A 27,853-nucleotide genomic window follows, 5' to 3' on the forward strand; every position below is an offset into this window, starting at 1 on the left:
GGCAGGTCACACCCCATGCCAGCTACCCTCCTGGCTCTTAGGTTTTCTGCCTCGACCGGTTCTGGTGGCTTCTGGAGGCCATCGCTGGCCAATTGTTGACTGCTGAGCCCTTACTTCCCAGTTCCTGGACCTTTTTTCTGTCCCAGAAACTGGGATGCTCCTCTCCACCTTCATCTTCGCTCTGGTTTTAATCTCTGCCGAGAACATTCTCCAGCCAGCTCCTTGCACAGCTGGTCCATGCTCGAATCCGGAGTAGCACCAGCACATAGCAGAAGCTCGGTGCACACATCTGACGGCCGCACGAGGGAAGCAGACGCAGAGCCTGCTGGAGCAGGAGAGCCACAGGGGCACGAAAGGCCTCGCGTCTACATTTTGATGTTGGCCCCAGTGGGCTGACCTGTCGCAGCGCAGAGATGCACCGACAGGGTTGAAGGGAAGTGATTGCGGAGCAAGCGACTTCAACACGGGCCCATTCTCTCTGCACACCCTCTGTGTCGTGGTCGGAAACTGTATTTCCAAAAGTAAATCCGGCCATTGTTATGGGAATAAAACACTCGGAAGGTTTGTTGCTGGTGGCGGCAGGGGGTGTGCATTAAAAGCATTAAACATAAGTGTTTAAAAACTACCTGCAAAGTTTGTGAGATGGTGTTTGAAGTTCTTTGTTAAAACACTGGGAGCCTCAAAAATGCACAACCCCCCCCCAGGTGCCCTGGGAGAGACCTGGATGAAAAGGTAAGCCCTTGTGGTCCTGGGCCACGCACATTCACCTCTGCATTACCCCCAGCGTCAATGAGAGGGTGCGCGGTGCCCATCCAGGGAAACAACCCAGCATCTTCAGTCACCCCCAAGACTTCCCTCTCAGCCCTAGAGGCTCCGTCCCCGTCCAGGAGACACCCTTGACCACCGCTGTCCTTCCCTCGCCAGGCCCCTCCCGCCAGCATGCTCTGCTGCAGCTGCATTTGAACGTGGCCTGACCCCTCAGCTTGAGTCTGCGTCACTCTCACCTCTTGCCTCCACAGGTGCAGCCCCCTCCTCACTGCCGTCCCCGTTTTTCACCTTAAACCCTTCCATTCCATTTCTGACGCTGCAGCAAAAACGCTCTTTTGAAAACATAAGCCCAGCAATGTTTTCCTGAAAGTTGAAACCTCCAGTGGCTTGCATCGGGCCTGGAGTAAGAGCCCTGCTCCTCGCCAGGGCCCCCTCAGCATCTGCAGTCCCCACGGAAGGCCACACCCTTCGATGGTCTCCCTGCCCAAAATGCGTACGTTTTCTCTTGATCCCATGAAGACAAAACATCCCATAAACCCAAATTGAGGAACATTCTACAAAATAATGGATCAAAACACTTTAAAAGTACCAAGGTCTTAAAAGGAAAAAAAACTGATTGAGGAACCATCATAACTAAATGAAATGTGGGGTCCTCGGCCAGAAAACAAGGACATTAGCCAGGAAAATGGCAACATTTAAGTAATGTCTATGGATCAGACAACAACGACGCTGAGCTCCTGGTTGTTATCATTAAGCCATGATTTTGTAAGATAATTGCAGAGGGAGTCGAACGGAAGATGCACGCGTGGGACCTTGTTATTAGATTTCTGCAACGCTTTTGCACATCTAAATTCAATTCGAATCAAAAGTTAAAAACATTTCCTTTTTTAAATTTCTTTTTATTGTATGTTTTCTCATTACCATTTAAAAACATCTTCAGTAGTTAGAATTTACAGCCGATCGTCCCAGTCCCACGAGAAAGCGGACGCGGGTGGGCAAGCGGGGAGAGGTGAGTCTCACGGGGGACCTGCGCCTCTTTTCGCGTAATTACGACGCGCGTCTGGCCGCGCGGCCCCGCGAGCGGGGAGCGCGCGGCGGCGGCGGCGGAAACTGAGCCTCGGGGCGCGCCGTAGCCCGGGGCCGGAAGTGCGGGCGCGCCAGCAGCCGCGAGCTCCGGGGTTGGCCGCGCAGAGCTGCGAGTGCTGCGCGGTGCGAGGTCACCGGGTCCGAACGGCCGGTGCCATGTCGTCGGTGAGCCCCATCCAGATCCCCAGCCGCCTGCCGCTGCTGCTCACCCACGAGGGCGTGCTGCTGCCGGGCTCCACCATGCGCACCAGCGTGGACTCGGCCCGCAACCTGCAGCTGGTGCGCAGCCGCTTGCTCAAGGGCACGTCGCTGCAGAGCACCATCCTGGGCGTCATCCCCAACACGCCCGACCCGGCCAGCGACGCGCAGGACCTGCCGCCGCTGCACAGGTGGGCGCGCGGCCCCGGCCGGCGCGGCTCCGGAGGGGGGAGGGGCGGCCTTCGCGGCTGGGCGCTGCCGGCTAGCAGGTGAAGCAGGGGTGACAGGTGTCCGCCTGCGGCCGCTGGGTGAGAGCGCTCGGGCGGCGCTGCGACGCTACAGTGAATGGTCACTGCGAACAGTTCGGTCGGAGTCCCCTCCCCGCACCGCCGCCCCCCCACCCCCAGGTCTTAACTTTCCAGGCTGCTTCGCTCTCTACCTTCCTTCCTCCCTGTCACTTTGGACCTCTCGACTGCGACACCTGCTGCTCCGCGTGTTTTCCCTTTTTTTCTGTCCCCTCCTGAACCGCGTCAGCCCTGCGGCTAACTTGCGGCCGCCTGTGTTCCGCACTCCCTTGCCTGTCCCTTCTCCCGTCCTCTCCCTGTTTTCCTTCCGGAAGGGCCTTTCTTGCCCACGGGTGCCCTTGACTCCTGTTTGGCGCTTGCTCCTCATCTCTGCTCCTTGTCTCTGAGCATTTCTCAGGCCCCGTGTTTACCGAGAGAGCGCCCTGCGCCGTGGCCGTCGTCGTGTGGCTTTGGCTGGGAGGCGGAACCGGTGCCTGTGTCGTCCTTCGCCTCGTATGTGGACGCGAATGGTCCATCTCCTGGGTGTGCGGGGAAGATCGAGTGGAAGAACAGGTTGTCTGCTTTGTGCTGCTTGGTAGGGAGTTGCCTGTCCAGACCCTGAGCACTAGCCACGGTACAAATTGGGACGCTGGAGTGGCCCCTTGTCCCGGTTTCCTGCGGACCCTCCTGGTTTGCGCACTGAAAGAGTCCTCTGTCCCAGGCAAAGCCCTCACCCCAAACCTGCCGTAAGTGTACCACACACAGTAGATTCTGAAGACTTCGTCTGAAACACGTTGATTATTAAAAGAATACGTTTTCTGTAGAGTAGGCCCTGGAATGCTAAGATTTTGGCTCTTTGCACTTAAATAAAACATTAGTATGTTTGCCCATATCTTTTGACCTTATCACGTGAGCACTAAAACTGCGCGTGTGACTGGCATTGCGTTTCTGTGGCACTGCGCTGTCCTCGCCCTCAGACCTGCCCCCCCTCCTAGCTCCTCTCGAGGTGTGTCCCCCTTAGAGCCCTTGTTCGCCTGCAGGTATCTTCACACAAAATTCGGGCCTCCTGGCTCCGTGGGTTTCCAGAGGCTTAAGATAGCCTTGTTTTTATCCAAAACCTTGTGACTGTAGACATTTTTTAAAAAGTGAGTCTGTAGCTTCAAATTCCCAAGGGAGACTGGTACCTCTCCCCTCCCCCCGCAAAACAATACTGAACAAAACAAACCCCGAAAGACCAAACAGCCTGCTATCAGCCCGCGTTGGGAGAGCTTTGCTTTTCCCACTATTTTGGCTCCCGTCTGACCAGCGCTGGGGATTGCTGGAGTGGGACTGGACACTTTCCAAGTTGCAGCGAACTCTGGTAAATCGTACTGGTTGCGGGTTTCCCTGCGCCTGACCCGACCCCCCGAAGACTCTGTTGACACCTCCCGGAGGTCCTGCTTCCTGTGCCCAGGCACTTAGGCACCTGTCGAGTCAGAGTGACCGCGGTTCCATTTGTCCTTGTCTTCCTCTCGCGCGCCTGCACGGTGGTTACCCGTGGGCACACTGTGAATCTCAGAAGTGGATGTAGCCCTAGGTTAGGTTGGAGGGACTGTGTGATGGTATTATTCTGGCCAGATATTGGAGGGCTTTTTAGTCTCTTTGATGTAAGTCCCTGTGAAAAGACCAATAACTGAACCCTACACCCTCCTGCCCGGAAGCGCGCACTAAGATTCAGATGGTGCGACCTCTGACCCTTGATGCTCACGTTGCTGCCTTTGTTTTGCGTGAATAGCGATGTTAAAATTTAGTCATTTCAGTTAGAAAACCCACACTGAAAATTCTTCATAGAATTCCAGCATTGGAAGGACGCACCCGACCCCCCAGCTCTCCCAGAAACGCTGTGTGCTGCCTGAAAAGTCTATGTGGAAACATCACACTGCATTCTCAGTATTGGCTTCCACTGTCTTTTCTCTCTAACGTGATCGTGGAACACTCTTTACTTTAAAAAATAAAACAAACTTTTACTAGCACAGACATCGAGTTATTCATAACATTATTCTCTTTTGCTATGCAATCTTCCCTCGTGGGTTACCTGCTCTTCCAGGTGGCGGTCTCCAGGGGGAGGGCTGGGGCTCGCTCTGCTCCTGCCTGTTCCTTTACACCATCCAGGGGACACTGACAGAGTCTTCAAGGAGCAGCAGAAGTCAGTCTGTCCCCTGGGCTCCTTGCCACACGGAAGAGCGGGGCCAGGTGTTGACTTCCGGAACCAGCTCCTCTGCTGTCCTGAACCGCAGCCCTTTTCCGAGTGCTGGGGTGCGAGCAGTGCCTGACGCGGAGCCTCTTCCCAGGAGGAGCTGTGGGTCACCCCTGCAGGCTGGGACTTGGGACCTAGCGCCCGTGCCACCGCAAGCCACCCTGCATAAGTGGGCTGTATTTTTAGTGGCTCCGCAGGGACCCATTGCTTTCTTAGTGAAAAATGCGTAAGGGTCAGCACTGCCCGCAGGGCACACCGTCCTGCCTCCCTCTGCCCCCCACCCCCACCCCAGTGCATCAGGGCTGGTGTCTCTGCCCCTCTGCGTTGTGCAGCTCCTTCTTCGTCTCCGAGACCCCAGACTAGTTTCCCTGGCACTAGTCTAACAGCAAACGAATGCATTACACATGTAGCACAGGTACACAGCTTTGTTTATCATTTGGATCGACTCTCTGTGCCTGACTCCCATCTCTGTCTGCTAGCATTCTGAGGCACCGACCAGAGAAATGCTGGTAATAGTAAGATTTTAAATTGTAATCTTCTATATTAGCCAGTGTGTAGTGGTCAGCTCTAGGTAGAGTTTCCTGAATTTGCATTTATGTGAAGGTAGATCCCAGTTAGGACTCTCAGAAATTCTTTGGACCGTAGAAGAGGACAGCACTCGAGGTGCAGAGCTGCAGGGCTGCTGCCTGAGAGGGAAGAGTGGCGCCTGCGCGCCTGTGTACACTGTGATCTGTGGCAAAGTCAAAACGTTGCCATTTGGTCATGCCTAATAGGGCGTGTTACTTAGAAAGGCGACTAACTTGCTACAAGGTCTACTATGTATCACAGTTAGAAGGAAAGTATTCAGTTAACTGACTATTTTGTGTACTTAACTCCCACTGTGACGTAGAGGCAGGTGTGCTGGGCACGCTCCGCAGACCCTGTGTGTGCACGCTGCTCGAGCGTGGGGTGGCCCTGTGTCAGGCGGGTCTCGGCACTGCCCCCCGCCGCCCATGCTCACTTCCTGTCCCTGTCACAGCCTGCTCGTTTTCGCAGTGTCTCAGTCCTTTTCCTTATTATTGGACGGGTCCTGGTGACCTGCGACCCCTGATCTTTGATGTTTCTGCTGTAACCGTTTTGGGGTGCCATGGACTGCACCCATGTAAGACGGAACTTGGTGGCCGGCTGTGTCCTGACTGCTCCACGGACCGGCTGTGGCCTGTCTCGCTCCCTCCCCACGGCCTCTCTATTGTCTGAGACACGGCAGTTTTGGAATCAGGCCACAGAGTTGCCCTGCAGTGGCCTCTGGGTGTTCGGGTGAGAGGAAGAGTCTCACGTCTCTCAATTAAAATCAGAAGCTAGGAAGGGCCAAGCGCAGTGAGGAGGCATGGGGAAAGCCAGCATGCGCTGCGACCGGCCCCGTGTGCCAGTGAGCCAAGCTGTGAAGGCCAAGCAGACGCTCCTGTGGGAAATCCGAAGTGCTGAGCGCCCCAGGGAACACGTGGGTGACAGGAAAGGGAAATGGACTCATTGCTGGTCGTGGAGAGAGTGTCAGTGGTCTGGAGAGGAGGCCGGCCCAGGCACCGCTTTCCCTCCATCCACAGCCGAATCTGGAGCCGGGCCCTAACGCTCCTCAATTCTGTGAAGGCCGTGCGAGGCGAGGAGGCTGTGGAAGAGAGGCTCGCAGCCCGCGGAGGGGCTCAGGAGGGTTAAGGACAGAGGCCATCTCCATGCCACGAAAGCACCAGGGGAGGCAGCACGGTCTCCAGAAGATCTGCCTGAGACAGTGCACGAAGGTGGCTACAGCAAACAGCAGGTCTTCAAAGCAGAGAAAGAGCCTTCTGTTGGAAGAAGATGCACCTTGCTTCCGTTGCTGGAGAGAAGTCAGTGCCTGGCTTCAAAGCTTCAGAGGACAGGCTGGCTCTGTCCTTGGGGGCTAATGTGGCTGCTGATTCGTGGTTGAGGCCAGTGCTCGCGCACCACCTGAAAACCCTGGGGCCCTCAGCGGGACGCTGACTCCGCCCCGCCTGTGCTCGATGAACGGACTGCAAACCCTGGAGTGCGGCACGTCGGTGTACCGGATGGGTCGCTGAGTAGTTTAATCCCACTGCCGAGACCTGTTTGAAAAAAGATTTTTTTTCCAAGTGTGACCGCTCGTTGATAACGCAGCTCCCTCTGCAAGGACTGTGACGGCGGTGCACGAGGCTGGCGAGTGTGTGCACGCCTGCTCACACAGGTCCATTCTGCGGCCTGTGGACCAAGGAATAATTCCAACTTGTAAGCCTTACTACTCAGGAAAATCATTTCCTGGATTGCGATGCCTCGGTGGGTCTGGGCAGAGCGACCTGGAAACTCCTGGGAAGGAGTCACCGTGCCAACGCCACCAGGGACCTTCACAACCCGCGGGAAGAGGTCAGAATATCAGCATTAGCGGGAATCAGGAAGAATTGGATTCCGGCCCCCTTGAGCGACTTCGGCGGAGGAAGTGACTGCAGCTGTGGTGGGAACGGCTGCCGCGGCCTCAGCACAAGACTCGCGTGGGCGAGGGGGTGCGTCTGGTGGATAAGCAAAGAAAGCAGTTTCTTGAGACGGAGCCCACTCAGGTGACGCCGCAGGTGGTTGTCGAATGGCAGCAAAGGGTTTGGGGTGTCACGTAGCCCTAGCTAGCAATGCGGCGGCGGGGCTGGAGGGGTCGACTCCAGTGTCCAGCCTCAGCCGGCGAAGTGCTGGCGAATGCGTGGTGTGCTGCTGAGAAGTCCCTCCTGAAGGGAGGGGTCAGCCGGTGCAGCCGGGTTCCGTGCTGTCTTTTTTCAAGTAACTGCCCCAGCCACCAGCTCCCACCACCCCCCAGGAGCAGTGGGCAGCCATCGGCATCACAGCGAGGCCCTCCCCCGGCACAGGGAACACAGCCCACCGAAGGCTCAGGAGCCGGTGAGCATTTGTTACCAGTAAAGCGTTTTCTTTTTTTCGCTTGCTTCCTTCTTTGAGCTGCCCACCCACACACTGGGTGAGTCCTCCCGCCTGCCCCGCTCCCACCCCAGACACACGGGAAGGATCAAGGGTCAGTGCCACTGGTTACTGGCGCAGCCACGTGACAGCCAGACACTCGTTCCTGAGTCACACCGTGGCGTCCCTCCTCCCGTTAGTTGCCTCCTGTCTACCTGCGAGACCGGCACGGAAACTCTGTCTTCCGCAGTTTCTTTCCTCCTGGCCCCAGGCCCTCTTTTTTAAAAAAAGTTCATAGATGCTTCCCCACTTCTCCTTCCTCTAAGTCAGCAGGTCAGGAGAGTTACTAGGAATGGCAGGTGCTCGGACAGCGAGGAGGGTGGGCAGGCCTGTCCTTCCACCCGCCCTGGGATGGGAGTCGCCCCCCGCGGCCAGGCCTGCGGAGCAGCCCCCGCTCCCAATCCCTGGTGCTCAGGAGACCTCAGAAGTGGCTCCCGATGAGAACAGAGCTGGCGCTTGGAGGGAGACAGAACGCGGCCAGGACGGGGATGTCACAGAGCAGTTCTGATGTCTGGTTAGGGATTGACTCTGTTAGGAAACCAATGAGGAAGTGTTTTCCAGTAAACGTGTGGGCGCCGTCTTTTAAGACACCACGCTGCCGCTCGCCGAGCAGACTGCGGCCCAGTGTGAGCACGACTTGTGTGTGCACCGGGAACCAAAACTCGACGCGACGCTGTCGTGACAGCCGCTGAACTGCGTGTGGGGCTCCGGGTCCGGACCCGCGGTGTGTGGGAGGTGTGCCTGCGGCAAACCTACAGCCCGGCAGGCAGCGGAGCCGTCTAGAAGAGCGTCAGCACAAACACGGTCTTTTCTCAGCCTTTCGCCCCAATGCCTGTTAGCAGGTGTCGTTTCTGGCCATCTGTCACCTTCACGGATGATGGTTTTCTTTCAAGGGGGCGCATTCGAGTCAACTGTGAGTGGTTCGAAGTGAGAACCGCTTGGTGCGCCTGCAAAGCCCTGTTGTCTGTTGTCTGTCTTCTCGGCAGAGGCGTGGCGCACCTCGTCCTTTCGCGGTTAGCAGAAGTGCTTTACTGGCTTTGTAAGCAAACCCATTTTTGGTCTCCCCATGAGCAGTGTTGTGGCCCAAATAAATAAGCTCATCTCCTGATCCGGAGTTTGGGTTTACCTCCTCTCCCTCTGGTTTCTCGTGTGCAAACCCCCGAGGCCAGGGATCCGGCTCCTCACCGGTTGCTGTTGCCCGTGGACGCGTCCTGAGCTCCTCCCACACGTGAGAGCTCAGTAAGCACCGTCGGCAGTGAACTCAGCTCTCAGCTGGCCTCTGTCTCCTAGCTGCTGCCAACTTGCTCAGGCAGCCTGAGCTGGTTGCCAGGAGATGGGGGGGCCGGGGGGGGGGACAACCCCCTTTTAGCAGCCACAACACAGATAACTCCGTAATAGATCATTGCCACGTCATTTCCAGTTTTTAGAGCGTGGGGCGTCTTTCTCCCCACCAAACCCTCTTCCTGCTTTTTCGATTTAAGGGATTGTTCAAGTCAGTTTTTGCCCCTGTGCCCGTGATAGGACTGGAAGGGCGGCAGGAAAGTAGTACAGCCCGAAGTTACGCGCAGTCTAGAGAAGGGATTTACAAGGCAGCGGCCTCGTGTGCGGTGTGCGTGTGGTACGCGAGGGAGCGGCCAGACCGCCGGATCCATCCCGCGCTGTGCCTGCAGGAGCCGCGTTCTGTGTGAGCGGCCAGGGCAGTGTGCTCCCAGTACGGTGCCCAGGGTGTCGGGAGCTCTGGGCCCTGTAGTTCTTTTCCAAAATTACAGCCGTTCCTCCGGCCAAAGAGAGACAATGCAGTTTTAGTTTGGGACCTGGAAGTGTCTTCTGAGCGTTGGTCTTCCTGTTCTGTGTCACCGAGGCTGAGTTTGGATGGGACTTCCTCTCCGTGAATAAGTTTGTACGTCACGTGGTCAGGGTTGCATGTTTTACAAGGAGTTAAGACTTAAGTATAACACAACTTCTTCAACTCGGATTAGGCAAGGTGACTGCGAGTTAGAACAGAATTCAGCCTGTACCTCCTGGAGATGGATGTGGGTCCCTAACTCCCCTCAGTGCAGGACCGTGTGGGCCTCTGATATGTAACCACCGCTTCCAGAAGCTCAGTGTTCAAGAGCGTGCGTGTCATTCCCAGATCTGAGGTCACTTTGTGTTCAGGAGGGTTTGTAGAAGCTGTACAGGTTCCGTAAAAGCCCTGGCTTGATGCCAGTAGCAAAACTGGTGTTGGAAGGGAGATTTCCTGGGGTGGTTTACATCATGCTGTTTATGTTTAAGTCCATTTAAATCGCTAATATTTATTCTGACTTAGGGTTGCCTCCTGCCTAGGTGGGAGAACTAAGCTACGTAATCGTCAGCTACTTTTGTGACTTTATGCTTAGAGAATCCAACTGTGTAGGAATTCCTACCCGATCCTTGCAAGGGGTGCTAACGAGAAGGCGCTGGCTCTGCCCCGGCCGATGGCAGTGACTTGGCCCCCGAGCCCCGGTGCCAGATCACACGGAACAGCACGTTCTCTGAGTTCAAGCGAGGCCCCTGGGCGAGGCAGCAGCTTCGGAGGCGGGCGTCTGCTTTTGCAGACCGGGCGCTTGTAATGCGGGCACTTGCTGTGTGTTTCAGGATCGGGACGGCCGCCCTGGCCGTGCAGGTCGTGGGCAGCAACTGGCCGAAGCCCCACTACACCCTGCTGATCACGGGCCTGTGCCGCTTCCAGATCGTCCAGGTGCTGAAAGAGAAGCCGTACCCGGTTGCCGAGGTGGAGCAGCTGGACCGGCTGGAGGAGTTCCCCCACAGCGGCAGGACGAGGGAGGAGCTGGGAGAGCTGTCGGAGCAGTTTTACAAGTACGCCGTGCAGGTGAGCCGCTGCCGCCTCCGTCCTTGCCGCGCCCGTTCCCGGTGCCCTTGCCACCCTGAGAGAGAGAGGGTGGGTTTGCTGGACGGTGACGTCTTAGGGCAGCCTGTGTTTACATGATTTAATAATGTATTGATTTCAATTTGCTTATCTCCCGGATGATACCTAAATCATTCTAGGACATACTAGCCAGCCCTTCGTAAAATTTTTCCAGAAAGCATTTCTGGAATTTTCCTTATAACTTCCAGTGTCTCCAAAACAGGTAGCTATTAAAAATAAGTAACTTTAAAAACAGTAACGCTGGCAGGTGAAGCGTGGGGCAGACTGGTTCTGAGCGAGGGACCCAGGCGGGTTGGAGGCTGGTCTCAAACACGCCTGCGCCGTCCTGCAGCGGGAAAAGGGCAGGAGCAGACAGCGCTCTCGGTGGCTGAGGCTTCTGCCCGGAAGGAGGCGTCGCTTCCCCTCCTGTTCATAGGGCAGGAGGGGCCCACAGCCACGTGGGTGTTCAGAACAGGCGGGAAAGCAGTCCCACCAGGTGCCCCGAGGAAGGCGGGGTCTTTGTCCGCAGCCCCGGTGAGGACCAGACTGACTGAAGCGGCCCTGAACCAAATGCCCTTCGCGCCAGGGTGCACCCTGGAAGCTGATTCACAAAACTCATTCACAGTCAGGGTTCAGATTCCCGCTGATCCAAACGTCCTCCTAAAAAGCGGAGTTTCAGCTACCAGCCGGTTGACGTAAGCGCATCAGCTGCGTTCGGTTTCCAGAACTTACTGGTCACCCTGCGGTTACGTAAGAGAAGGCCCTGTTCTTGGAACAGGGGCCATGGTGCCGGCAGCCCCCCGGACATGCGGCGCAGTGGGCACGTGTGGGAGTGGGAGTGTGGAAAGAGCGAGCAGATGCGGCGGGGTGCTACCAAGTGGTGGACTTAGGGGAAGGACGTATAGTTTATTGTACTGTTGCCACTTTTCTGTGAATGTTAATTGCTAATTGCTTTCTAAATAAAATTTAAAATAAAATCAGAAATTCATAAAGCTTTTTCTAAACATCAGTATTACCCCCTTTCTTTGAGCCATTTTTCCTCTTCATTCTGATGGACGTTCTGAAAGGACCTCTCTCTTCCTCTGAGGCCTGGACGGACCCTGCGCTGTGATAATCAGCGAACTTTCAACCACAGACACAGGGACCGAGGCCCGGACATGGCACCGGCAAGGCAGTCTGAGTTCTGAAATGCAGCACTCACGCCGGGCGTCTTTCTCTCCCCTTGCAGCTGGTCGAAATGCTGGACATGTCCGTCCCCGCGGTTGCAAAGCTGAGGCGTCTCCTGGATAGCCTTCCCAGGGAGGCGCTCCCGGACATCCTGACCTCCATCATCCGCACGAGCAACAAGGAGAAGCTCCAGGTAGCGCCCCCTTCTGGAGGGCAGACTTGCCTTGCCACGTTTTGGTTGGGTCTAGATTGTGGGTAAAGTTGGACCACAGGTCAGGGACACTGGAGGCTCACAGAAGTAGTTACGTCGACTCTGAAAGCGACGGCTGTCATCTGTGTTGTCAGCAAGAGCCGTGTGTCAGTTTATGGAGGAAGTAGCAGCAGAGAACAGTAGCAAAGGCGGGCGTTCACTGTAACTTAGAGGCACGCGGAACCTTGTCCCGGTGTTTCTGAGCGTATGGTGCCGTGACCTTCCCGCCGTGTCTGGTGTTTCTCACACGGACCGCCGTTGGGGTGCGTTAGCGGTAGTTTTCTGCCTCCGTGTCTGTCACGTGAAAAAGAATACAAGTACAAAATGTTAGATTTGCATTCCCCCCCCAACCATGAAAGTTTGCTTGCAAACTTATTTGACAGTATTTTTTTAGCAGTGTGATTTTTTTAATCTTCCTAGAACACTGAAGCTAGTTTTCATTGAAACAACCCTCCTTACTTCATCAGTTTACTTAGTACTCCAGCCCAGCAGTGGTAGCCACAGGTACAACTAGTGCAGACTGGCTGGGTGTAGCCCTGTGCAGCCGGTCCGGCTGGGGAGGTGCGGGGATACTGGCCCCCCCGCCCCCCGCCCTCTACCCCCGGTGGTGGGCCGGCGTGGGCACGGCAGTTCTGAGGGTGTGGGGAGCCCTTGTTGCTCAGATGGCTTGGCGTGGGAGGTGCGTAAGGTGCTTCTAGTCTCGTGTGTGCACGAGAGTTTAATATCTCGAACCTAGAAGTTGTCCACACCTACTGTCCACACACAGTCTGGGCTGTAAGAGAAGAATCCCCAGAAAGAGTTGGCGTAGAGTGTGCGTTCCGTTCTTGCTCTTGGAACAGCACACGTGGCTTCATTTTTAAATGAAAACTCAAGATCTCTTCTCTTGTTTCGTAGCATTCTGGGATGCGTGTCAAACAGTTTGATTAGTCTGGTTAATCGGGCTTGTTAGCCCGGGTGCCTCTGTGAGGGGGGTTCCGTGGGCGGCTCGGCCTGCCTGCTGCTGGAGCGCGGGTCCGAGCGAGCGAGTTCTCACGCGCGCTCCCTCAGATTTTAGACGCCGTGAGCCTGGAGGAGCGCTTCAAGATGACCATCCCGCTGCTCGTCAGGCAGATCGAAGGCCTGAAGCTGCTGCACAAGACCCGGAAGCACAAGCAAGACGAGGATAAGCGGGCAAGTACTTGGAATCCGCGGCTTCAGGCTGCCAGTTGTTTTCCCGTGGCGCCAGATTCGGTGTTCTTTGAAGAGAAAAAGGGGGGGGATAAAGAAACACACAGAAGAAAAGCTTCATTGTCTCTTACCAAGCGAGCTACCGATAAAATTTTCAGTTTTAGTACATTTCCCTCCGGTCTTTTTCACGCCAGAATCTTTTTTTGTCCGAGCAGGTAAACGTGTCCCCTCCTCCAACTTTGTTCAGCGGCTGTCGGAACCGAATGGTTCCCTCGGCCATCTTCCTCTGCGCCGCACTCTGTGTCGTCCCCAGTGCTCTCTGCAGTTTAGGGACCGGCAAAGATCCGCTCTGAGCCTCTGAGTAGAACTCTCCTTGCGGGATGTAACACTAAGGAGAGACTGCAAGCCCTGTGGGCAGAGTTAAGATCAGGAAACCGTGCTGATGTGGGCGGGGGTGAAAAGGGGAGCCCGCAAAGGGGGTCGGAGACGCAGGGCGCTGAGTCAGAGGTCCGATGGCGGAGTGGAGGTGAAGGCTCTCCCCTGCTGGGACGGACAGAGAAGCGGGCGGGAGGCCAGAGCGGGAGCAGCGCTCTGGTGTGTGTGTCCCCACACACCATGCTGCTTAAAGCAAACGCCCCAAATCCGAATTATTTCTGGCATGAGATTAGATCGTTAACTCAGTTCTTCATCTGAGGCAGAAAGACAGACCAGGGCCCGCTCTGCACTGGGAGGCAGAGAACTGCAGCTTGCTGTCAAGAAACGTCCTCATCACTTAAAAGGAGATTGTTCCAAATTGCTCCAGAAAACCATCCAGTAAGGGACGGTGTTTGAAAACAGAGGGAGCACAGGGCATGTTTGGGGTTGGTCCGAATCAGCTTCCTCGCCGTCCCTGAGAGCTGAGCACTGTTCCCGGGGCAGCCGGGGAGGGGGGGCTGCATATAAAAGCACTTTGTCTCAACAGTAAAGTCATTGATGTGCTTTATATTTAATCTCACTCTAAAATAAAATGTTGCATTTTCAGTTTTTTATACCTTATCCTACTAATTTTTACCTGCTAACAGCTTGTGTAGGACTAGAAGTATATGTTTAACATTTCTGTTTTTATAATGTTACATTATCGTTCCCTGCTTTGTGTTTTTAACTTTTTGTATTTGAATGTAGTAAATGGGTCATTTCATAGGTTAAATAAAATAAATCCTGAGGCTTCTGAGTGAAATGCCAGCATCACATTTTGCTGCAGTACGGCTGGAGCTCAGTCAGTATGGTAGTGAGCGTGTAGGCAGGTTTGAAGAGCCCCGAGCAAAGTAGCCGTGAGGGAGAGGAGCAGCAGAGTTAGGCGGAAGGGAGGTCCCTTGGGTGGTACCTGGTTCTTCAGGGAGGAAGGCTTCCCTCCCTGTTTGTGCCAGACGCAGGCCTACAGCAGGGGTGGGGAGGTGGTGCTGTTGGAGGCGGGGTGGGCGCCATCCAGCTGCAGAGCGGTGGGCAGTACGTGTGTCCAGAGGCCAGGTGCGGCAACGGCGGTGCAAAGAAGGGAGCTCCTGGGCGCTCTTGGTACTTGTGGCAGTTTCCTGATTTTCCTCTGCGGTGCAGTGAGCCGACGCCAGAGAGTGGTGCCACGTGGTCGTGGTCCACTGTCACTTTCTGCCGTGTTCACCTCTGCGTGTGTCCCGGAGGGTCGCTCTGAACCTCGGTTTCCGAGGATCTAGACGCTAGCCATGGAGTGTTTATTTACTCTGCCCCAGGCGTGAGCTTCTGTGTGGCTGGGAGCTGCGTCTCCAGTCCGTGGTGGCACTCAGTTTCACCGTCCCTTTCTCCTGCAGGTGATAGCCATTCGCCCCACTCGGAGGATCCTGCCCCTCCCGGGCACGTTGGAAGATGAGGAGGAGGAGGAAGATAACGATGACATCGTCATGCTGGAGAAAAAGATCCGGACATCCCACATGCCAGAGCAGGCCCACAAGGTCTGCGTCAAGGAGATCAGAAGGTGAGCCGTGGAGGCGCCGCTGCCTTCATGTTTGCGTGCCTCTTGCTGGGGCGGAAGGGCCTCGCCCATGGCGGCACACCTGCTGCTTTGCTTCGGAAACTGAAAGCCGAGTCATTCGTTGTAGATGCTCTGCTCTTTCTCCTTTTCTCCCACTTAGTGTGGACACAGACCACCCTGTCCGTCTTGTCCCTGCGTCATCAGCTCTCAGCTCCCTGCCTCCCCCAGTTCTCAGGCTCTCGCTGTGGCCTAGACGACTCTCCCCGCTTCATCCCTCACCCCTTAACCCAGCGTTACTGCTCCCGAGTTCACATCACTGCCCCTCCTCTCCTCCCCCGGTGCCGAGTGTGAGCGGGGTCAGCCCTTCCAGCTGCTGGGCGTGCCGTCAGGCGCGGTCACAGCCGAGACCTGCGTTAGTCGTCTCAGAGAGCCGGCCGCCCTGGGTGTAGACGGCATGTCTGCTTACTCACCGTGACCTTCACGGGCACTGTGTTCTTCAGAGGGCAGGCAGGGGCTGTCCCTGTCTCTGTGTACCAGACGGCGTGCAGGCAGGCCGGCCTTGGCGGCGGTGCGGGTGCGTCCCTGGGCACCTGTACCGTTACAGCCACGGCCCCTTTTCTTGCATTAGTGACTTATAACGGGCGCAGCTAGAGGCTCGCTCTCTGAGCTTCACAGTTAGGAACAGCAGTGCATGCGGTCGAGGGACCTTTCACGGCGACACCCCGTGAGCAGGGCCCGCCCAGCACCGCACGCACTGTGCACGGTGCACTTCCTGTTAAGCAGCGGATGCCGGCGTGCTCACGTGAGCTGACCTGGGCTCTGCTGCAGAAGCACACCGGTGCGTGGCGAGGCACTGAGGTCTCACCTCGGCGAGGAAATCGTGGGTGCGCGTGACGTGAGACCGTGTGAGGGACTGACGCCCATTTGGCCGCATTCCGAGGCCAGAGTCATTCACAGGTGCCCACCCTCCCTGCAGTTGGCAGGCAGCGCTCTAATTGTGTTTTGTAGCATGCCTTCAGAACAAAATGGACGTTCTGTTAACTAGATGGTGCAGCTTTCCGGGTTTGGTTAGCCAAATATGTGTGGCACATCTGGCCCCAAAATGGACAGAAGCCTGATTTTTCTTTTTATGGAATGCTTTTCTTGAACATGTTTGCAATGTATTCTTTCCCCACAGACTCAAAAAAATGCCTCAGTCAATGCCAGAATACGCTCTGACGAGAAATTATTTAGAACTCATGGTGGAGCTTCCCTGGAACAAAAGCACAACCGGTGAGCCAACAAGCGAGAGCCTTGTCGCGGTCCCATCGTCAGTCTGCGCTCGTGCGGGTTCTGCGGAAACCCCGGCCCTTGGCCGCCTTCCTGTTACATTTGCTCTGGGTGAAAATGATGTAGAGACGGAACTTCTGGCACCCAGGTCTTGGGATTGAACAGGAAAAGAAGGCGCTACCTGGGAGTCCCTTGCACCTGATTTCAGAGGAAGTAGGATTTTCTGTACCTGAGAAATGTGTGTTTCTCAGTACTGTTCCGTCTGGGTCGTCCTCTCCTCTAACTCCTGACCCTCCAGGCCCCGTGCCTGTCTCTGGGGCGCGGCGACCCTCCGAGCGGCCTGCGCCTGGCCCGCTCCTGTCGGCTGGCCGGGAGCGGAGGGGCCCTTCCCTTCATGGCTGGTAGCTGGTCTGCCGCCTCCGTGCGGCGTGTGCTGGACAGGCACGTGTTTGCTAGGTGGTGGTGGTGGGTCTGTGAGTCTCCTGTCGTGCACGACAGGTGCTTTCTCGGCAGCACTGTCCTGCGTTGCGGGATTTATTCTGACGAACGACTTAAGGGAAATGCTGGGGCGTGCAGTGAAGTGACCTGAGGACATGGAAGCGGCGGCTCTGACTCTTCGTCGTTAGAGACTTGCACTCGGCTTCCTCCCTCCCCACACGTCCCGTTTGTAACGTGAAATTATTCACAAACCCGGCGTTCTTACCCAGCGTACACAGTGTAGGTGTAGCGACTCGGGGTCAAAAGGTTTATTGAACAGAGAGCTGACTCCCGTTTGTTTATGAAAATAACCAAGACAGTATAAACACAGGGCAAAGCAATTAGTATTTTTACAACTAGGGAAGGAGGCCCCTCATGTGCCAGAAACAGCGCGCGTTTCCGTGAGAGAGAGCCAGGCGCGCGGCCCGTGGGCAGGCACCTGTCACTGTGCAGCGCGTCCTCAGTCCTCAGAGAGTGGCGGTGGGGGGCAGTGGTGCGGACGTGCGAGTGCCTGGCCCACCCCGGGTAGACCCAGCTCTAACTGCAAGCCCTGGGCGTGGCGAGGAAACCGCAGAAAGGCCTTGTGTCCCGCCCCAGGGCGCTGCCGCCAGCCCAGGCAGAGGCCCGCAGCGAGGAGAACGGGAGCGGTGGGGGACACAGGTTTTCTGATGTCCCCACCTTGAGTGGAAGGAGCCTGCAGGACCATTTCAAACTTCAGTCGTAAATAGGAAAATACGTTCAAGTGAGGTTTAAATATTTCACGTGTAACCCCCATAGTATTCAAAGCAGGGAGTGTGCCTTCTGAATCGTTGGAAAGGATAATCAGAAGAAATGCGTGTCCCGCAGAGGAAACATGCAAAGCAGCGAGTGACAGAGTAGGAATGGCCTCTTCTTACGAGTGTAAAAGAACTTCCTTTTTCAGGTTTTCTTCACTTGGCATATTTCTTAGGAGAAATTCCTTCGCAGTGTCCTTGGTTTTTTCCTAAATTGCCTAGAATTGTGTTTTCACTTTACTAAGCGTTAACTGGGAGTCGACGTTGTGTTGTAAAACTGCCTGGTGCGTACAGAATGACGTCTTGGTGGAGAGATTTTCTCCTTTCACGGTGATACAGTACGGGCAGCCTAACGTCGACCCGTCTGTGCACGAGTAAGCCAGACCCACGGGACTCTTCAGTCTTTGGAGACGCCACCTGGGGCTGGTCTGGAGTTTTCCGTGGCGTTTGCTGGGCTGGTCTAAGTGCCAAGGTCAGCACTGAACAAACCGCTGGGAAACTCCCACTCCTGCGTTTATTCCCATCTACTGGCTGGGTTCTGAACGAAGCCTAACCGCTCAGCTGGGACTCCTGCCGGATCCCTAGTCCTGCAGTTAAATTACAGGGAGTGCCGCTGAGCCGGGGCTTTACGGACTGTCTCGGGAGCCAGACTGTTATTTAAAGACGTTTTTCTCCTGTATAAAAACACGAGCGAGTGCCAGACACCCGGAGGAAAGGGTGGAGTTGTGTACGTGTCTCTCCCCCTCTCCCTCCTCTTTCGCTGGGAGTGTGGTCTGGCGGCCGTGCCCTGCCCCCGGCTGCCACCCCGCTGGGGAATTTATCTTGGCTTCCCCGAGCTGGCGGTTCATCTGTGAGTGTTTGAAGTACGCAGCACATCAGGAAGCCTGGTGAAAGCTTGTCTTCAGAAACAGCCCCACCCACACACCTGGTGACACTGTGGTCAGCGGGACGTGGGCACGTCCTTACGTCTTAGTGTTTTTCTTCCTGCGCTTCCATTTGTAGGAGGTCCACTAAAGGAAAGAATTCCAGGTAGATGTGGAGATTTGGTTAAAAGGACACACTGGGGCATTTTAGAGTGCTAGAACCGTAAAGATTTATAGACCTAAATGCTCGGGCGTAGGGAATTAGTTAAACGAGCATGCATACGTAAATGAGGGGACGTTATGCAGCCCCCCAAATGTCACTGACAAATGCAATGGACGTGAAAGCTGTTCATAATATATTAGGCGAAAAGACACCTCCCAAACCGGAAGGCCTCATGAAACTGCCGTTTTGAAAAGCAGGTACATGAGAGACACACACTGAGAACCTGGAGTAGCGCCTGCCAGAGAGGGCAGCGGTGCCGTCTTGGGGCGGGAGGTGACGGGCGGCTCTTTTCTTTTTGAGAATGCCATCAGGGCTTCTGGCACGAGTGTACAGGACAGAAGTAGTGAGAAGAAGAACACTTCAAAAGGAACACGTGCCCACACAGACAGGGTGTGCAGACATTGTTTCCACAGAAATACTGTGTATCCAGGAAACCGTCCCAGACGAAATGGTGGGAGCATTAACCCCGCCAGTGTCTGTGCAGTGCCTGCTGTTTCTGTAGACACTGCATCCTCTCGGGGAAGGAAACCAAGTCCGGTCCGCCCGGAGACTCGTTCGGGAGGGCCCGAGCCTGTCCTCCTGCCGCATCTCCTCGAGCTAGACCGGGGCTCCGGCCAGCCCTGACAGGAGCTTTCGCACCCCCAACTCCACGCACTCACGCTGTGTCTGTTGTCGGGTCCTTCCCCAGACCGTCTGGACATCCGGGCAGCCCGGGCCCTCCTGGACAGTGACCACTACGCCATGGAGAAGTTGAAGAAGCGGGTGCTGGAGTACTTGGCTGTCAGGCAGCTGAAGAACGACCTGAAGGGCCCCATCCTGTGCTTCGTCGGCCCCCCTGGAGTTGGGAAGACCAGCGTGGGGAGGTCCGTGGCCAAGACCTTGGGCCGGGAGTTCCACAGGATTGCGCTGGGAGGTGTGTGCGACCAGTCTGACATCCGGGGACACAGGTATGCTCTTCTCCTGGCTGGGTCTGTGATGCCCCGCCCTTTGCCCTTGACTCAGCTGCCCAAGGGCAAAGCGGAGCTTTCGGTGCAGGGCTGCTAAGGGGTGCTGAGTGGAAGGGGAATGCGCCTCCCCGTAGTGGGGTCCCCCCCGCTCTGCTGGAGCCGCACACGCACGCCGTTATAATAAATGGGTCATGACGAGGGCGTCTTTACGGCATTCTGGCCCCGTAGCCTTTCAGGAGGGGCCACCAGAGCTCTGCGAGGTTGAAGAGTAGGCACAGCGTGGTGAGGGCGGGGAGCAGAAGCGGGAGATGCCCGGGAGCCAGTTTCTCCTGCTGGCAGTGAAAGCCCCGTTTGGGAAGGCTGCTTTAGGCGTGCTGGAGTTACAGGGAGGAGACCGGCATCGCTGTTCGCGCTCACCCCTGCACAGCTGGCGCTTTTCCTGCAAAGACGCGCGGAGCTGTGAGCACTGAGTCTGTTAATAACCTGACATGTCGGATCGGAGCGCATGTTAACTCTTTGTTCACCGTTGCTCAGGGTGGCAGGTGCTTGGGGCAGCGTGAACCCCTGTTTCCCAGTCTCGGGGGACAGAGCAGGGGCAGGCTGTGAGGTGACGTGCCCCCAGGTGTGTGGTGAGGGCCCCATGTGGCCGCGTGTGCTTCCCCACGGCAGGGCGTGCTGCGCACCTCGGACCCAGTGGTGTGTGTGTGTCGGCCACACCGGGACTCAAGTGGGCTTTCCAAAGGACCTGCTGAGCTTGTAGTCCAAGTGATCAAACTGGACATAAAACCTCTGTCCTGGAGACGAGACCCTCCTCGTGTGGTCGTGAAGGAAACCCAGGGTCGAAGTGGGGGCTTGCACAGGGGGCCAGTGCCACCTGGGCCAAGGGCACTTTAACTGCGCGGTGACGGGTCGGTGTGGATGAAACTTGGGTTGTGGGAGAGGATCTGGTGCTTTTATGGCATCTGATTTTCCACTCGCCTCTTCAAAGATCACTGGCCTTGGGGCGGGATAGGAAACTTCAGAACGTGGCATGAAAAATGATTCTTTTTATTTTTTGTTTGCTTACAATTCTCATACATTAAAGAAAACGCATTCCGAGATTTTAATAGCTAAGCAGTGAGGGCTGCAGGTTAGCCAGGGGATGGACTCGTCCCGTTCTTTCTGGCAATTTCAAATGCTATTTTTTGTTACCAAGACCGTCTTATTCTCGCTTGTGCCACTAGAGGCTGTACTTGGCTTTTATAAAGAAATTGGCATCTTGGACCAATGTTGGAGAAGCTGGCTCCAGGGCCCAAGCCTTCGAGTTTCAGCTGCAGAGCTTTGGGGAGGTTTTCCCCATTCAGGTGACTTGGCTCGGGCACTCCGAGTTGCTTTGGTTTATTTCTTCCTTGTGTGATCTGGAGCACGGTATCGTGTGTGTGACGCGCGCCAGGGAGCAAGCTGGTGTGGCCGTTCTCGTGTGAAAGCAGCGTCGTGGGCACATGAGTGTAGGCGGTTTGCCTTCGCTCCTTCCCACACTGGGGTTGGCCAGTCCGTGAGGCTCTGAAAGTGGACCCTCCGCGCCTGGCGCGCGGGCTGCAGTCCACAAAGTCCAGCCTTCATTGCTATTTTGTGTCTAAGTGCCCAGGGGGACAAGTTTAGGTTTACACGTTTCAATACACCGTTTTATGAAATTCAGTCTGATTTTTAATTGCACCCCAGATCTCAGTTCTCAGCATGGTTGGTTAATTTGTGTGGCCAAACTGTGGGGCGATGTGTTTTTATAGGCCTGTTGGTGGGCGACGTCATAGCCCTCAGCAGCTCCCGTGGATACCGGGCAGGTGTGAACAGTCCTCTGCTTTAAATCTGCTGACACCGATAGATACAAAACGCATTCCCTTTTCTCCAAGCGAATATGCTCTCACGTGTGACTGTCGTGAAGAGGACTGACGTAAAGAAGATAAGTTGTTCTGTAAAAGAAGGTCGTGCTTGTGGCTGAACCACATGAGTGTGGCGTTCTGGGTCGTGCGGCGTGGACCGAGGCAGTGCCCACCCCCTGACGGGAGGCATGGGGCTCCTCTGGGTCACTCTGTTGGCTTGAGGCCTGATTTTCGGTGCGCCTCGCTGGGCAGCGTTCCCCAGCCGTCACTGCACCAGGGGTTGCATTCGGCAGGACAGCCGCCTGCCCTCCGTGGTGTCTTGTCATCGGTGTCCATGCCTGCTGAGGCTTTGCCTTTGAAAACCTGTCGGGCAGCAGGTGGACTGTGGGCGGGGTTGGTGAGGGAAGAGAGCCTGAGGGCTGTGGCAGAGGGCTGGGCTGGGGGCGGGGCCTGGGGAGGGGGACCACAGGGTGGGGTGTGTGGGAGCAAGCTCTCCCAGTGACAGTTGGCATTTGGGAACCGCCCGGGTCTTGGCAGTTCAGCTGCGGTCACATGGTCCCAAGTGGGGTTCTCGCAGAGTTTTGTTTTGCTCTCCTCTGAGTAGGCCCCACTGTCCTGAGTTTAAAATAGCCAAGGGCAAGCGGAGCTGGTTTATGTTATGTTCTGGCTGTGCCCTGGGTTTCCTCCCTCAGTTTCCTTACTTATCCCAGCCACGGGGCTCCAGGCTTTTGCTGCAAGCACCTGTTTACGTGAAGGAAGCTGCCGTTGTAATGGTAGGAAGTGATTTTACCAGGAGCCAGAGAGTTCGGTGACAACGAGGTGGGACGTGGGAAGAGAGAGAAGGACCAGCTGTCATGTCCGTCTTCCGCTGGGACGGTGATGGCAATCTGACTGTGCGCCGGTGCGGGGCGGCCCTGGCCGCCTTGGCCCGGTGGACTGAGTACCGGCCCCCCAGCCAGAAGGCCCAGTCGTTTCTGCTCCTGTTGTTCCCAGTGGCTTAAAGGAAGAACAGGCGTGTTTGTGCTCCACGCGAACTAACGGAGTTTTTCAGTCTTAACATTTCTCATTTGAGTTTGTCTCCATTGGGATTTTCCGTCTACTTTTATAAGTCACTGTTCCCGTTTATCAGTTTTTGCAACTTACAATTTTATATTCAAACATTACTTTTAAACTTGTGTTTAAAAGAAATTGAATACAGCTTCTTGTAGGATGACGTTGTATGGAACCACGCCTGCTTAGGGACCGGCTTCTCGGCAGTCGTTCCTCGATAAGACGCCCCAGTTGTTATGCCAGGGCTCCGCTGCGGGTGATACTGACTCTTTGGGAAGAGTTTACCAGCTGCGTGTCGGAGAACACGTTGCTGGGAACCCTAAGTATGTGCACAGCGTGAGCTCGGCAGAGCAGGGGTTCCGTGGTGTCTCACGCAGCACCCGTGGTCTCGCTCCACGTGCTCCGGCAGAGCAGGTGCCCCGAGCGCTTTGTGCTTTCGAGGACGATGAAAACGTGGTGACGTTGTGCAGGTGTCGCTGCACTGTCATCGGGCTCCCATCTCAAAGGGGCCTGTGAAACATGCTGTGGGTCCTCAGGCAGCGAGGGGCGTGCTACCATTGCTCCTGGCACGAGACGAGCACGGTGCAGGCAGATACTGTCCCTGCATTTTCAGTAGCCGTTCCTGATAAGAACTGCAGCTCACATTTCCTGAAAGCCGTGTGCCTGTCGTGCTCTCTCATGTGACCCGTGAGGTCGGCACCGCTACTGTCTCTCTCACCGATGAGGAAACCAAGGCCTGGGTCAAGTAACTTGTCCAAAGCCACACCGAGAGGCTCATGTGACCAGAGCAGTGATGGTGGGCGCCGGCTTCGGTGACACGCTGTCCCTAACGAGTGGGGTGGGGTGCAGCCAGAGTGCTCTGGAAGACCGTGCGCGGTGTGGGGTTAAATCGTAGGGTTTGGACATCTTGGAATCACAGAGTAGGGACCACAGCTCTGTGACTTAAGTGCCCTGTTTTTCCGTTCCGCTAAATGGCCGAGATGAGACACAGCTGTTCCAGTGCCATGGGACTTCCCCCAGACTTAAGTAACAACTGAGCTTCACTTCCTCCTGCTCGCTGGCCCTGCCCTTGCCCGACCCCACTCATGTGTGCTGGCTCTCTGCAGGCGCACGTACGTGGGCAGCATGCCCGGCCGCATCATCAACGGCCTGAAGACGGTGGCGGTGAACAACCCGGTGTTCCTGCTGGACGAGGTGGACAAGCTGGGGAAGAGCCTGCAGGGCGACCCAGCTGCAGCTCTGCTCGAGGTGAGCCGGGGAGCGCCCTGCCTGGCATCGCGGCCTGGACGTGCGTGGGAGCCGCTCAGGTGTCCTGTGGGGGTAGTCACGGGAAAAACGGTGGGATACAGACCACGGTCGGAAGCAGTGTGAGAGTTACATTCTAGTGTCTCAGAGATTTCTCTTCTAGTAATCCTCAGTTGTTTCTTTCTTTCTTTGTATCAACTGGCTTATCAAAAGCTCATGCCTGGTGTTGCTGAGACACCAGTGATTCTACAAGGTTATTACAGAAGAGAGCGTGTGAGCCTCCTTCTCCCTGGGCCCCCGGGTGCTCTTCTGCCCTTGGACCTCGAACTTTGAGGCGACTCATGTTGCTCCCTGTGGCGTGGCTGCGCTGCCGCTTCTTGGTCCTGCAGTTCGGGGCCTTAGAGGGGATGAGGGTTCTGTCAGCTTTCTGCCCTCTGCCCCCACAGTGTCGTTCTCGTACCCCGTCTCCCAGTGTGAGTGCTACCCTGACTGTAACTCATTGAGTATTTACATTTTTATAATTATGCAAGTGCTTTCACACCTGAGCGAAATGGTAAACCCACTTCTCGTTCTCTGTCTTCCTTTTTGTCTGTACGTGTTTTCAAAAATCGTTTTAGAGTTAGTAATTGGCTTGCTTCTTTCGTTTACTTTGACCAGTCATCTAATTTATTTTTCGAGATGTTCAGACACCTTGTGTTCTACCGGGTTCGTCTTGTGTAAGCCTCAGGTCCGAACTAGGTGTCCCTCTCCACTGGCACGCTGCTGGCCTCCTGGGTCCTCCCTGCACCTTTCACCTGCCGGACTTCCTGTTTCCTGTGTTCTGGGTCCTCCTCTTTCCCCGCTCTCCCCTTTGCCTGGCTTAACCCCCGATGTTCCCGGAGAAAGCTCACAGGGGTGGTGGATGGATTTCGGTGTTAGTGTCTGGCAGTGTCTGTATGTTTCCCTCGCCTTTGATTGGTGGCTTGACTGTGGTAGTCTGCATGGAAATTACTCGTGGAGTGGCTGGGGGATCACTGCCAGGAGTCTGTGACTAGGTCGTCAGCAAGCCTTCCTTCCTCCTGCTGTCCTGGAGGGTGTTCTGTCAGGGATTGCAACGTGGAGCCCACGTCCTGGCGCTCGTCACAGTCCTGTCCCTACAAGGACCCACACTGGAGTCGGTAGTGAAATAAGCAGTGAAAACAGGCACCCGAGAGAAACGCAGACGGTAATTTTGGCCTGTCTTCAAGTTCTGATTCTGTCTTCTGCCAGCCGCAATTGCCGTGTAGACCGTTTAGTGAATTTTTCATTTAAATTACTATATTTCGGTACTTCAGGATCTCTGTTTGCTCCTTTCTTTGTAATTCCTGTCTCTTTTTGATCTATATTTGTTAGAGCATCGTTCTCGTATTTTCCTGTAATTCTTTAGACACGGTTTCCTTTGGTTCTTGTTTTTCATCTGTGGTAAAATACACACGACGTAAAACGTGCCATCTTGTTAGCCTCTGCTCGGTGTCCGACACAGTGGTGTGGGGTGCGCGCGCACTGTCCTGCCAGCAGTCTGCAAAACGTGTGCCTTCTGCAGGGCGGGAGCTCTGCCCTCCCTACAGCCGCCCGTCCTCCCGCCCTCAGCCCCTGGCAGCGGCCTTCCTCACGCCTTTCCGTTTCTCGTAGGGGGAGTAACCTCTGTACTGTGTACACGTGGAATCCCGGTGTCTGTCTCTCTCTGACTGGTGCATTTCACTTTGCATAACGTCCTTAGGTGCATCCGTGTAGGAGCATTTGTCTTGGGGGCATGTTTATGTTTTTTTAAGATTTTATTTATTTATTAAGAGAAAGGGGAAGGGAGGGAGAAAGAGAGGGAGACAAACATCAATGTGTGGTTGCCTCTCATGCGCCCCCTACTGGGGACCCAGCCTGCAACCCAGGCCTGTGCCCTGACTGGGAATCCAGCCTGTGATCCCTTGCTTTTGCAGTGAACATGTTTATAATGGCCGATGTAAACTCTTCGTAGAAGTCCACCTCTGGTCTTCGTTTCTTCCAGTCTTGTAATTTCTTTGTTGTAACTGACCGTGTAAAGTGCTGTCATCGTATTGAAACAATAGAATCAGGGGCCCGCCCTGGGTCTCACTGTCGTTGCTGTGTGTTCAGTGACGCTCTCATCCTGTGGGGTTTGTGGTCTCTGTCACGGCGGCCACCAAAGGTGTTCGCTTTGTTCAGTGGTCCTGTGATCGGACGCAGATGTACGTCGCCACTCGTTGCCAAGGGGCTGTGTGCGTGCGCATGTGCGGACGGAGCTGGGCGGTTAACGCTCCGGCCGTAGCCTTCGCTTCCTGCTCTCCACTCAGCCTCCTTGTCTGCCCGAGGTGAACCGTTGGGGCTTCCTCAGATCTGTCCTGGTCACACTGACAGCCCCGTATGTTGACGTGGCCGTTGACACTTCCCAGGAACATTTCAGAGCTTTGCGAAGGCTCCCATGAGTACCTCATTCCCTAGTTCCTCCTTTTCACTTCCGTGATCAGCTGGTGTCGCTGCCTGGGCAGCAGAAATGCTGAACGCTTGCTGCTGGCTGGTTTTGACCAGTGCTCCGGGGACAGGCCTGTTCACACAGGGGACTCTGAGTCCGGTCAAGTGCACATGCAGCCTGAGAAGCAGCCGAGCAGGTCCGACGTCGGCCCATTCCTTGGAGATGGGGCTTTGGGGATCCTGATCCTATTCCGCCCCTACAGGGGTTGCTAGGCTACTGGTCCTCATAGCTACTGAGGCTGGGACACTGTTGGTTTTCGAGGCTGCCATGAACTTGGGAGCAGGGCATGAGTGTCAAGCAAGTTACAATGCCACAAAGCTTGCTGTATTTACTGAAACTCAGCCAGTTTTTGGAAATAAACAGTCCTCAGATTGTTTTAAGTTAGTTTCTAGACTTGTGACAAAGTTGATCTTGCAGCTTTTGCGAGCGTTCTCGCTGTTTTTACAGGGGAGCAGATTTCCAGAACCCCTGGCCCTGCTGTGCTAGAGGGGCTTCCTCCCCCACGGACCTTTGCCTCTGTGCGGAAACGGCCGTAATGGCTTTGTTCTGATCCTTCCGGTCTGAGTTACCTGTTGTTCCGATGGGATCTATTTTCAGGTGGCCTTTTTCAAGGGTTTGTTTGTAGATTATATTTTGAGCCCTAAATTTGCTAAGGTCTCTGCTGTGTGCACCAGTAATCTCCACATACTCAGTTCACTAGCCCATCGATACAAAATTATGAAGGTATATCATAGGATATAAACGTGTTTATATGCATAAGCACGTAAGTAATGAGGAGGCATCAGCCTCCGCAGGCTGCCGTAACAAAACAACGTAGACTGGGTGGCTTAAAAAAAAAAAAAAAAGAAATGTGTTGTCTCACAGTTCTGGAGGCACGAAGTCCAAGGTCAGGGTGCTCTCCCCAGGCCTCTCTCCTCACCTTAGTATCACTGCCCTTGTGGTATGTACTTACATATATGACCCACACGGAATACATTTTAAGAGGTGAGATCATTACATGTTTCCTGTATATGGGTTTCGGTAGCAGTGCACTCTATTAGATAAGTGAAGGTGGGACTGGTGAATACTGTAGTCATTTTACTTCCTTTCTGAATATGTAAGTGCACCCTGTCCATGTCTGTACTAACCTAGTGCAGGCGGCAGTGTGTGACAGGTGCGACCGTGTGGGAGGCTCTGGAACCTTCTCTGAAGCCCTGGGCAGGCCTCTCCGCAGTGAGGCCCCGGGACGCGGAGCGTGGGAGCGGCCGCCAAGATGAGACAGAGCTGCGCAGCGTCGTCGGAGTCTGACTGGCGGATGACCTGGTTTACCCATGTACAATATTTTCGGGGACTCTGATACTCTGCTCCTCGTGCACGGGAAGGCCCTGCTGTAGACGTTTCTAAGAGAGCCTTTGACCTTGTGCTGTGTCAGCGTGTTGGGCAGAGTCGTTGGCACCGGCTCTCTCTTGTTTGGCGTTTTCCTTTTCAGTGGAAAACTGGGCACCAGCCTCTCTGATAATGTTGGAGGAGGAATGTGCTAGTTGTTTTCCCTGTTTCCTTGCTGTTCGTGCCCAGGGCAGTCAGGGAGGGTGCGCTGCGCAGAGGGAGCTGGTTCCGTGGGGCTGGGGACTAGCTGTGGCCACGCAGTAGGTCAGT

At 55.4% G+C, this 27,853-nt stretch overlaps 2 protein-coding genes across 3 annotated transcripts in view; one reads left to right on the plus strand and one right to left on the minus strand.

Annotated features, from left to right (window-relative positions):
* ABCC11 (ATP binding cassette subfamily C member 11) overlaps positions 1-4,954 on the minus strand; it is a 43,921-nt gene extending 38,967 nt beyond the window's left edge. The window contains exon 1 of the mRNA XM_024551504.3: positions 2,768-4,954. The gene's annotated coding sequence lies outside the window, so the exon portion shown is untranslated. The remainder of the gene's footprint in view (positions 1-2,767) is intronic.
* LONP2 (lon peptidase 2, peroxisomal) overlaps positions 1,900-27,853 on the plus strand; it is a 62,533-nt gene continuing 36,579 nt past the window's right edge. The window contains exons 1-8 of one of the 2 annotated variants that reach the window (XM_053916191.1): positions 1,900-2,243; positions 10,174-10,408; positions 11,673-11,804; positions 12,909-13,031; positions 14,849-15,012; positions 16,187-16,281; positions 19,303-19,561; positions 23,577-23,718. In XM_053916191.1, the coding sequence (XP_053772166.1) occupies positions 2,011-2,243; positions 10,174-10,408; positions 11,673-11,804; positions 12,909-13,031; positions 14,849-15,012; positions 16,187-16,281; positions 19,303-19,561; positions 23,577-23,718 (1,383 nt within the window). In that variant the 5' untranslated portion in view covers positions 1,900-2,010. The remainder of the gene's footprint in view (positions 2,244-10,173; positions 10,409-11,672; positions 11,805-12,908; positions 13,032-14,848; positions 15,013-16,186; positions 16,282-19,302; positions 19,562-23,576; positions 23,719-27,853) is intronic. The other variant, XM_053916190.1, reaches the window with a different exon arrangement.

Source organism: Desmodus rotundus, chromosome 12 (genome assembly GCF_022682495.2).
Source record: "Desmodus rotundus isolate HL8 chromosome 12, HLdesRot8A.1, whole genome shotgun sequence".
In the NCBI taxonomy this organism is placed as follows: Eukaryota; Metazoa; Chordata; class Mammalia; order Chiroptera; family Phyllostomidae; genus Desmodus; species Desmodus rotundus.